The 12,207-nt window shown below is 36.1% G+C and overlaps 1 protein-coding gene across 1 annotated transcript; it reads right to left on the bottom strand.

Moving 5' to 3' along the window:
• Positions 1 to 5,519, bottom strand: LOC110918464 (serine/threonine-protein phosphatase PP2A-2 catalytic subunit). The gene is made up of 11 exons (XM_022162774.2): positions 5,354 to 5,519; positions 4,036 to 4,092; positions 3,362 to 3,445; positions 3,205 to 3,276; positions 2,913 to 2,984; positions 2,772 to 2,812; positions 2,533 to 2,599; positions 2,237 to 2,428; positions 1,345 to 1,434; positions 1,155 to 1,262; positions 1 to 321 (listed from the first exon to the last, which is right to left on the bottom strand). The coding sequence occupies exons 1-11, from the start codon at positions 5,441 to 5,443 to the stop codon at positions 256 to 258; spliced, it is 939 nt and encodes a 312-aa protein (XP_022018466.1). The 5' UTR covers positions 5,444 to 5,519; the 3' UTR covers positions 1 to 255.
• Between the last annotated feature and the right edge of the window lie 6,688 nt (positions 5,520 to 12,207).

The raw sequence follows: 12,207 nt of genomic DNA, 5'->3' as shown, positions 1-12,207 counted from the left end.
TATATAAAAACAAACTAAACACATAAACCAAATCAAAGAGGGAAATGGCTTAATACAAATGTTAAATTTAGTTTAAACTAGTCAAAAACTCCTTCTAAATCATTCATTCCCTTTGCAGATACATAAAAAGCCCATTACTTCAACAAATGAAACATACAAACCATTTGGTCCTCCTTTTCTTGCACTTCACCTCATGAATTTTGGCCCATACAGTTGTATCACAAGCCCGAATCTTGACAGATGACCATGAATCATTCAGAGAAAATAATCCGGCGTTCGTCTGGTTACATCCGGTTCTCCTCTCCTAGGAGCAGGATCAAACTGCAAAATTTTAAAAGTTTTAAACTAGAATAACTGCACCAAAAGGTACACTCTTTCATTCAGTTTCTATTTTGACGAATGTACAAGTTTAAACCGTTAAAAAGAAAACGGATCAGATGCGTTGAAAGTCATTGTATTTTTTTATGCATAAAGGCTTCTGAATCATTTTATTAAAAAGAGTAAAATGCCATTTCGTCCCTCAGGTTTGGCCAGTTTTGCTACTTTCGTCTAAAGGTTTGTTTTTCCGCATCTGGATCCAAAAGGTTTGAAATCTTGCCATGTTCATCCGGCTCATTGACTCCATCTATTTTTTCCGTTAAGTCGGGTGTTTTCGTCTATTTTGTTAACTTCAAGGGTTTTGAATACTTGTACATTATGCTAAATGCTTGTACATAAAATGAAAAGACCGAATTGCCCTTTAAGTTAACAAAAAGACAAAAATACCACTGACTTAACGGAGAAAAATGGATGAAATTAACGAGCCGAATGAAAATGGCAAGATGTCAAACCTTTTGGATCCATATGCGAAAAAACAAACCTTTGGACGAAAGTCGTAAAACTGGCCAAACCTCAGAGGGACGAAAATGGCATTTTACTCTATTAAAAGAGAAAATTACTGATATAAAATAAATGTTTATAAGCATATCTGACGCACCAGTTACTTATAGAAAACTACAAAAATTCGGACAAAAGGTGATCTGTGGGAACTCAACCCAGCCATCTAACCCGTGAAAAAAAACTACCCATTCTAGCCTGTTACCCAACCCGGTACGCAGCCCATTTTGCCGCCTCTAATAGTGAAATGGTGACGTGTGTGTCGGTATAACAAAAACCTGGATAAATGTGTGGCCCTTGCAATCATCAACTTCCAAGATAGAAGCCATGTTTCCACATCGATAGCAATAATTCGGTGCGCTAAAGATAGTCACAACTTTTTGTTCCTGTCATGAAAAACAATCAAACGACATGAATCAAAAGGGTCCCACAAGACATAATAAGTAATAACATCAAAGTAATTATTACATGTCCCCAGTTGAATCCTTCCATGACCAGTTGATGAGCTCTAGCAATAAGCTTCAGGTTGTTGGTATGATTAAATTGCTCAGAAATATCCTACAAAATAATTTTACGTCATAAAACATTCACTTGATAGCTAAAACGAAAAAGATATCAGACATATTTACTAGGCTTGTTGTAAATGAACCAAACGTTCATGAACTGTCCGTAAACTTGTACGACGGGAAGTTCGTTTATTTAATAAAGGAACAGACTAGTCATGAAAAAAAAATTTTGTTCATTTAATTAAATGAACCAGCATGAACACATGTTGTGTTCGTTCATTTATGCCCGTTTATGTTCGTTTATTTATGTTCTTTACTTTTTTATGTTCGTTTAAATTTTAGTATATACATAATTAAGTAGTTATATTTATATAAATATAAACATAAAAGTGGCTTTATAACTTCTTATATAAATATAAATAATTAGTAATTACGCTTTCTAATAATAAAAATAAGCTTTACAATGGAACTTATCGTAATTAATCATTAATTTACAGATAAGAAACTACTTTTGGTTCGTTTGTCTTCGTTTATTATGGTCCATTATGCTCATTTGTGTTCAGTTATGTTATTTCAATTATGTTCATTTGTGTTCGTTAATGTTTCTTAAATTATGTTCGTTTAAGTTTGTTTGTTTATGTCCATTTACATTCGTGAACAGTTCGTTTCGTTTTAAATGAACAAACATAAGCGAACACGAACATACCAATTTTCTTAATGAACGCACATGAACACAAAAAGTTGTTTGATTATATGTTCGTGTTCGGTAAAAGTTAAATGAAAGAACACGAACACGCCTCTGTTCGTGTTCGTTCGGTTCATTAGACAGGCCTAACTAATATTTACATACTTACCTGTCCAAAGGTGTATCCGGCCCCACGTGGCGAAATCCCCCAACCGCAACGGTCATCTGGGTCAGACCATAGAAGATCACACATTGGACCCTCGTGCGGGACCTCTTGCACACGGTCAAAGTTTCTTATGCTGTCAAGAGTTTCGATTGACGGTGACAACCCACCATGAAGGCAAAATATTTCTGACTCAACCTAGCAGGATGAACATATAAATATATAAGTGGGGGTATACTATTATGCTAATAACATTATTGTAGTTTATAACGTAAATGAATATAGAGAATGTGGATGCTGACCAATGCAGTCAACGGAAAATAGTCAAAGAGATCTGTAAAAGTCTTCCAAACATTAGCATTGCCGTACCTATAAAACACATACAAACACAATTATACACCAGTAACAACTAACAGCATCATGCAAAGTTGCATACAGCAGAATAGTTAAAGGTAACCCAAACTTAAAATTTATAATATTAGTAGCATTGTGTATTTTGGTCAAATAAATATTGAATTATTTCGGGGTGCAAGAAACTCACTTTCGAAGGCATTCATCATAAAACCCATAGACTTGAGTGATCTGTATACAAAAATAATAATATAAGTTGATGAAAATCGTGGTTTGACCGGTTGACCCGTTTAAGAGATAAAAACAGAATCAGGATCGACTAGTAAAATACCTGACGACTTTCATGATTGCCTCTTAGAATTGTAATTCGCTGAGGATACCTTACTTTCAGAGCCACCAAGAGCTAAACAAAAGTAATTTTCATCAACTTCACGCCATTTTAAGTACAAATAAGTACGAAAGCTAGTAAAAAAAAGTCGATACTAAAATTGTCTTGTAATCAATTTGGGTACCAGAATAAGCTCCCTTTGAACCTTTGATTCCCCTATGTTATAACTGTACTCCCTGTGTCCCACAACAAATGCAACATTACATGAGAATAACATGTTTCAGCTTCTACTTACCGTGACGGTTTCGACAGAATAATATCCTCGATCCACGTAATCCCCCATGAACAAGTAGTTAGTATCTGGGCACTGCCATTGAAGATGAAACATAGTGAAGTGAAATTGTGTAACCGTAAACGAAACACGTGGAATGATATGAGGAGCGCTTAGATACCTTCCCGCCTATACGGAAAAGTTCAGCAAGATCATGAAACTGCCCGTGAATGTCACCACATATTGTCACGGGGCTTTTTACTGGCTGCAAAAAGCATCAAGAAAATGAATAAATAACAACAGATTTTCATATATCTATCAAAATCTTTGATATTTTATGTAGAGTAAAATGCCGTTTTTGTCCCTGAGGTTTGGCCAGTTTTGCGACTTTCGTCCAAAGGTTTGTTTTTCCACATCTGGATCCAAAAGGTTTGAAATCTTGCCATTTTCATCCGGCTCGTTAACTCCATCCATTTTCCTCTATTAAGTTAGGGGTATTTCCGTCTTTTTTGTTAACTAAAGGGAAATTCAATCTTTTTTAGGGGTATTCGGTCTTTTTATATAAATTGAAAAAAGACCGAATTGCCCTTTAAGTTAACAAAAAAGACGAAAATACCTCTGACTTAATGGAGAAAAATGGATGGAGTTAACGAGCCTGATGAAACTGGCAAGATTTCGAACCTTCTGGATCCAGATACGGAAAAACAAACCTTTGAACGAAAGTCGCAAAACTGGCCAAACCTCGGAGACCAAATTGGCAATTTACTCTTTTACATATCTGCATAAAGCTACAAGGTGATGTGATACATATATTGAATCTATATTCAACTTCAAGAATGATAAATTAACTCATACCTGAACATTGCTTTCGCCCATAAGTATCTCTTTTGCTTTCTCACATAATGTCTTAACCTACATCAACAGATAGCAAATAATTTAACACTAATGCTTCTAGAAAACAGCCACCATTAAACTCCATAACAGCGAATCTTTACACTTCCTATTTTAATATTTGCAGTGGGTTGTTACTTGTTTGTTTACTTTGCAGACTTCAGTTAAGTTTTCATAACAAAGAACATATAACATGAATATCTTTATTTCTTATTGATATTCAGACTTATTTTCACGAGTATGTAAACTATATATTCAATAATAAAACTCATTTCATACAAATTACAGCAAAACATGACCATCAGTCAAAAACCTTCTCAAAAAGTCTAAATATAATAAAGTCTTACAATAATTTCCTTTGAAAATTCGATTTATATACAACTGTATATATACACATACTTATAGCATAAGGCTTGAACAGCTCAATTAGCGCTCTAGCCGAGCCCTTATAAGCTGGCCCGGCTCGTTATATACTTCAAGTTAACTTCTATGCTCTAACACAGTAAAAGCTCGACTTGAACGAGCTCGAGTAGCTTGATAAAGTTCAACACGTTTGCAGCCCTATATTGAATTAAGTGTCCATTAAGTACATAAAATGCTACACAAAAAGGTTTAAATGATTGATCAAGAGATGTAGATGAACCACTATATCAGAAGAAGAATTATTTTTCTTGCCTACATCCTTTAACATTCTATACAATAACTACTATCTAACTTTTTATTCCACACTTTTTAAGTTTTTATAAAAGCAAAAGATAACGAAACCCTACTTAAAGTACAATCAAGATCAACAATTTATGCTCAAGAAAACTACCACATCATCTACCCCCTCAATTCCGTATAAAAGCCCGATTTCTTACACAAAATCTAATGTCCGTTAAACGTAAACTCAATGTACACATATCTTATCAAACACATCAACACCAACACTATCCTATTTCTTATCTCACTACAACACTTTCACACATAACAATCCATCTTCTATTTCTTAACACATTCCAAATCTACAAATCCAACACAAAATTCAACTTATTTAACCACTAATCACATCACAAACCACCTACAAACAATTACCCTCATAATTCATTCAACATCAAATTTACACAAATCATCAAACCCTAAAAGTGCCCTAACAACAACAAATCCAGATCCACAACACAAATCACAAAATCAACCACAAAAATGTTCAAAAATCATAACAGAAACGTAAATTAAACACACTAGCAACCCTAATTTGAAAAAATAACCAAAAAATATGGATCAAAATTGGGGGATTTGGAACCTCTGGTTCGGTTAAGGGTTTGCACTCCATGAGCTGTGAGATTTGTTCGTCGAGATTGCCATGGGTGTTGGAAGCTAGATCCACACTCATGCTGTGATATACATATAATAATAATAATCAGATCGATTTCGATGATCGAAATGTGGTGGATGATACAGAAAAAGGAAACCCTCGTAAATTGTTTGAGATTATTATTGTTTCGTTTCGGTATGTTTCATTATACTTCCCTCAATGTTAATGGTATGGCAGTTTCAGTCCCTTATGTTTTATATAAATAGAGTAGCAAGATGACATATTCGGTTTTTTACATTTTGGGTTTTTAGTTTTTGGTAGTTTTTTTGTTACAAAAAGTTGAATTTGGTTTGAACCAAGTAACACTATGGGGTATGGGACGGGGGTTAGGGTGTGAGTTGGAGAGAAACGTTCAAGTCATCACTTCGGGTGGGCTTGGGTTTGGGCGTGGCCCCTTGGGCGGGAGTTTAAGGCCGGGCGTGGGGCATGCTAGCGATCGTATGTGGCCGGCTCTTATCGGCTTGTTGGCTAGGGCATAGCAGGCCATGTTTAAATTTTAATACACCTAGCCAAGTCACGCCCCGCCATACCCCACGGACACGTCACTCACCAGCGGGGGGCTCAAACTACACGTCAACCCATGCCCCAAACCCCCCACCCACCATACCCCATGGTCTAAACCCAACTAACTGAATAACAAATAATGATGTTTAAATTTTCGGCATTTAGCCTAATCTAGTTACAATTTAACTAAATCTTATTTAGCTCAACCCAATTTATTAAGAGATCGTGGTTGTTCAGTCGAAACGGAAAAGTGGAAAACTGAATTGAATTCAAATTCAATTTTAAATTAAAATTACCGGAACTCAATTCGGTTTAGTTTTTGGTTTATGTAGAAAGAGATTTGAAGCTAAAAATCTACAATTGAACCGGTAAAGACCCTTGGAACTATTCATTCTTCTTTTTTTTTTTTTTTTTTTTTTTTTTGTTGAACAGCAAATGTTACAGTAACATACTCCTAAATTACATCAAATTAATCGTAATCTATCTTATGTTTGGATATGAACCTTGATCGTATCTCCAAGAGACAAGGGTCTCTACCAGCCAGCCAAAGCTAGAATGGCTAACAAAATTTGATGGCTTATAATCAAGCCAGAAGTTGACTGAAAAGTGTTGTGTTCTTTAAGCTATTTTTAAATTTTTTCCCTGTAACACTTAACTATACCAACACATACTTTTAGTTTGACAGGTTTGCTAGATTTGCATTATTATTTTTAGAGTAAATTACAAGTTTTGTCCTTTATTTTTGCCCCAAATTTCAGGCGTTGTCATTTACCTTTAAAATTGACGACTTTTGTCCTTAATGTTTGAAAATGTTGCACGTTATGTCCTTTATGGCAAACCCAATTATAATTTTCAGTTAAATTATGTCATGTGCACTGCACATTAGGGTAGAACGGTCATTTTCACCTCCCACTTGTCTTTCCCCCTCTTTAGTACCTGCTAACATCCCAATCTGCAAATTAGGGCTCACAAGTCAACTGCAAATTAAAGAGAATTATGAACTTTGGTATTAATCAGAAGTCGACGGTGGTGATCGGCGTTGTGGGAGACGGTGGTTAAGTGGTATATGGGAGTAGTCGACGATGGGTGTGGTGATTGGTGGTCGTCGATTTGGGGTTTTGTGGTCATCGACAGTTGTTGACGGCGAGGGTCAAGCGGAGGTGATTATCGGTGATGGTGGGTAGTTTGCCGGTGGTTATGGTGATTTTTGGTGGTTGGTAAATTAGGAGATGGTGATTGGGTGGTCGAAGGTGAAGGTCAAGTGGTCTAATGGGTGTACGGTGGTGAGTGACAGAAGCTAATGAAATTGGTGTGATGGTAATCGGCCGGAGGTTTGATAGCGGAGAGGTGGTCGCCGGCGGTTATGGTGGTCGGCAGTGATGGTTATAGTTGTTGTCGATGGTGGGTGAGGTTTAAGAATCGTGGAGGAGGTGGTCTTGTTCGCCGGAGAAGAAACAAAGAAAAGGAAGAAAGATTCTTTCTTCGCAATGCGGGGTTCAAATCCAGGAGAATCATGCTTGCCAGTATAAATTGGAATATTACTTGAAGACTGAACCTGGTGAAGAACATTCGCTGGTGAAGATCTAGTCACTGATGAATTACTAGCTTCCTTATCATCTCTATCCAAAAATAGGTGAAAATTTCCTCTTTTTACTACTATTAGACTGAGAACAATTTATCATCTTTAAACCCTAATTTGATGGGTGATATGAGCCCTAATTTGCAAAGGTGAAACTATTGGGATGTTAGCAGGGTATTAAATAGGGGGGAAAGATAAGTGGGAGCTGAAATGACCGTTCTACCCTTATGTGCAGTGCACATGACATAATTTAACTGAAAATTATAACTGGGTTTGCCATAAAGGACATAACGTGCAACATTTTCAAATATTAAGGACAAAAGTCGTCAATTTTAAAGGTAAAGGACAGCGCCAGAAATTTGGGACAAATAGAAAGGACAAAACTTGTAATTTACTCTTATTTTTAATACGTGAATCAGTGGCGCAGGTTAGAAGGGGTCGGGGGGACCTCTCGAACTTTTCGCTTAGTAGTATTATGTATGTAGCTTTCGCATAGAAATTTTTGGGTATATACGTTTTCGACCCCCCCTCCCAGTCGGAAATCTCAAACTTCGCCACTGGTGTGAATGGTATATGTGATTTGGGCTTGCACTCATGGCGAATTATTTTTAATACGTGAATCAGTGGCGCAGGTTAGAAGGGGTCGGGGGGACCCCTCGAACTTTTCGCTCAGTAGTATTATGTATGTAGATTTCACATAAAATTTTTTGGTATATACGTTTTCGACCCCCCCCCCTTCGGGTCGGAAATCTCATGCTTCGCCACTGGTGTGAATGATATATGTGATTTGGGCTTGCACTCATGGCGAATTGACATATTGAAATCATTTATCTCGAAAACGACTCATATAATTTTTCACGTTAAAGACATAAACTCTAACCTGAACATACATAAAACGATAACCCGAACACGACATGTATGAACCGGTTTATCTATAGAAGTTGACATGTCAAAATGGATTGACAAAGCTGTAATCAAGTTGTAAACGAACTAAAATGTATATTAAAGGGTTGACGGGTTGTAAACGGGTTAAACTTGTAAACTATATAATTTTTGTTCTTACTTTAAACTACTTGGCAAGTCAGTCCATTTAAATTTAGCACAACTCGAGCATGTTCTTAAATCAAAAGTGATCAGCTCGGACAAGACATAATGTTAAACCAACTAACTTACAACTTGAATATTTTAGTGTCAATTTTGTATCGTATCAAAGTTGTCACTCTTATATCTAAAAAGATTATAATAGTTAGAAAAACCGATAAAACTTAGACAGAAAAATTCAAAAGTAAAGTTATTATATAGTTGAATATATAAAAAGTGGCTCCAAGTCATATAAAATGTTTATTCTAATGATTATAAAATGGTTACCAGTATTGTCCATATCATATGCCTACCACTCGAACCTTTGTATAATTGTATTCTTTTCAACCGAAAGTAGAATTGCAACAAATCACAAAATCTCTCCAATCAATTTAGATTCTTATAATAAACAATATCGAGTCATATTTCTTTATCCATATAAAAAATAATTTAAGAGTTAGATTTTTTGAGAAGGAAAGAGATATAATCAATCATCAGCGAGGCTTCTCGTGCGGAGGCAGTACGGTTTCCGGGGGAACGCCGTAACCAAGTCTGGCCAACCCAGTGCGGGTCCGTTTAAGACAATATAAGTCTGTGCAGACTTGGCTAGGGCCGCCGATTAGGCGGTGTGACATTGGGTCACTAAAAAAGAAAGTCACCGTTCAAAAAAAATCAATCATTGATATAAAAGCAAGTCCAACGTATTTATATAAAATATAGGACATCAATATACATTCAAAAAATATATACTTCAACTGTAAAAATGATGCATTTCATTAAACTTTTTACTTATGAAATAAAAATTGTTAAAGGCAAAAAAATGTGGCGTTTTAGAGCTAAAGTAATAAGTTCTTCACCTTGATAGGTATGACTGGTGAAGCATTCCACGAGGAACGTACATATGTAATAGTTAACTGATAGAAATATTATAGATGTTGATACAACAAATACAAGACCAAGGCCTGTAGCGATATCTCAGGGGTAAAAGGGTTCAATGTTTCGATTAGCCTAACGTAGGTCGTGGGGTCCCCCCACGTTTGTAGCACATGGAGGCGGATCACTTTGTTATTATTCACTTTGAATTCTGGATTGAAGGGTTTAACCCATAATGTCTATGTTAAGTGAGATAATATTGTAGTGAGCCGAGAATAGAACAAGCATGGAGCAAGTTCTAGAGAGGAGAAGTAAGATCAGAGATCAAGGGTGATCTGAGTTGATCTGGAATGGCTGAAATGAATGGCAAGAGGCTGTTATTTATAGGGAAAGAATCTTCTATAAGAGGAAGCCTTTGACCAATGATCCTTGGCTACAGTGAGGGACTTGCCCATTTAGGGGTTGGAGGGTTTAGACCTGCGGGTAAAAGGTTGTTCTCTCTGTACATACTCTCTTTTACGGCTGAGAGTGTTGGACACGCAAAGGGTGATGTGACAAGGCTCTGACTTGTCTTTTTACTGTTCATGACCGTTGGACTATTTCCGAACCTTTCAACCTTTTAAGCTGTTGTGTCTCTAATCAGGTTATTAAGGTTTGAGCTACCCCCGCCATCAATAGATAAAAGTTAATGTCACTACTTTAGTTAAGGTGGCTTTGATGAAGGGTGTGAGAGGTGTTTCCTCTCGCTTCATTTAACGATACGTTAGACCATCTGTAGTGGGCTATATTTGGGCGTTTTCTCCCCCCAATCACGCCCGGCACCGCCCCCTGGGCGTTATTCAGCGTTTTTTGTCAAAAAAATTCCCTTGGCGTGTTTTAAATCATGCTCTCAACATTTGTGTTTGGCCAATAGCATTTAATATTCCCTTTTTTAATCCAACTAGGATTGGACCCGCCGCAATGCGGCGGGGATTCTTTAGTTATAACTAAGTCGATCTAGGACCCGCAAGTTATGTTAAACCTGTCAAACAGAGAAAAGTAGACGATGTAAAAACGTTCACCCACACACGCACGTTGCATCGCGTTAACTCGCAAAATTTAGAACGAAAGGTAAAAACGCTAAATCAAGACGCACGTTGCGATGTGTTAAGTCACAAAATTTAGAACCAAGTATAAAACGAAAAATTTGCGGAAAATGAAAACTATAAGGGACCAAAGTTGAAAGTAAAAAAAGTTATGAGGATAGATTGGAAAAGATAAAAAGTTTTGGGTTAAAAGTAAAAAAAAACAAATAGTTTTGGGCTAAAAGTAATTTATGAAATACTTTTGGGTGAAAAGTAAAAAAAATCATTTTTTTTTTTGAAAACCCCCAAAGCCAACGTTACGACAACCATATGCATAACCATTTTTTCTTTGAAAACCCACAAAGCACACCCCGCGTTGCGGCGGGGCGTAAACGGTGTCAAATAGTACTAATATCACGCAACCGTCATCGACCACCAACACTGACTCGACCTAGGATATGCGTGTTGCGACGAACCTATCAAACATGGAAAAATAGAGGTAAAAATGTTGAACCACACATGCACGTTGCGTCGTATTAACTCGAAAAATTTAGAACTATACGTAAAACGAAAATTTGCGAAAGACGAAAAGTATAAGTGACAAAAGTTGTGAAGTTAAATTGCAAATAATGAAAAGTTTTGGGTTAAAGTTAAAAAACAAATTATGTAGGGTTAAAATTGTAAAGGTAAAAACCTTTGGGTTAAAAGTAATAAATCAACTTTTTTTTTTTAAAAATTCCCAAAGCACAATGTACAACAAATGATGCATATATAACTTGGTAGTATAAAACGAAAAATTTGCGGAAAATGAAAACTATAAGGGACCAAAGTTGAAAGTAAAAAAAGTTATGAGGATAGATTGGAAAAGATAAAAAGTTTTGGGTTAAAAGTAAAAAAAAACAAATAGTTTTGGGCTAAAAGTAATTTATGAAATACTTTTGGGTGAAAAGTAAAAAAAATCATTTTTTTTTTGAAAACCCCCAAAGCCAACGTTACGACAACCATATGCATAACCATTTTTTCTTTGAAAACCCCCAAAGTACACCCCGCGTTGCGGCGGGGCGTAAACGGTGTCAAATAGTACTAATATCACGCAACCGTCATCGACCACCAACACTGACTCGACCTAGGATATGCGTGTTGCGACGAACCTATCAAACATGGAAAAATAGAGGTAAAAATGTTGAACCACACATGCACGTTGCGTCGTATTAACTCGAAAAATTTAGAACTATACGTAAAACGAAAATTTGCGAAAGACGAAAAGTATAAGTGACAAAAGTTGTGAAGTTAAATTGCAAATAATGAAAAGTTTTGGGTTAAAGTTAAAAAACAAATTATGTAGGGTTAAAATTGTAAAGGTAAAAACCTTTGGGTTAAAAGTAATAAATCAACTTTTTTTTTTTGAAAAATTCCCAAAGCACAATGTACAACAAATGATGCATATATAACTTGGTAATTTATATATGGAATAATAAGTTTTTTTGTTTGTTTTTTAATTTTTATTTAATTCTTTACACCCTTTAACATAATGCCCACATCCCCACTACACCTATTTTAGAAAAACGTCCAATAATGCCCCTTGCTGATTGTACTGCCACATAACGGAAAATGCCCTAAGATAAGGGCATTATTCACCCAAACCACTACATATGGTCTTAGGAAATGTTGTTAGATGGGTT

Source organism: Helianthus annuus, chromosome 16 (genome assembly GCF_002127325.2).
Source record: "Helianthus annuus cultivar XRQ/B chromosome 16, HanXRQr2.0-SUNRISE, whole genome shotgun sequence".
Taxonomy (NCBI): Eukaryota; Viridiplantae; Streptophyta; class Magnoliopsida; order Asterales; family Asteraceae; genus Helianthus; species Helianthus annuus.
Note: the sequence above shows the minus strand (reverse complement) of the source record. Positions and strands in the feature narration are given on the sequence as shown.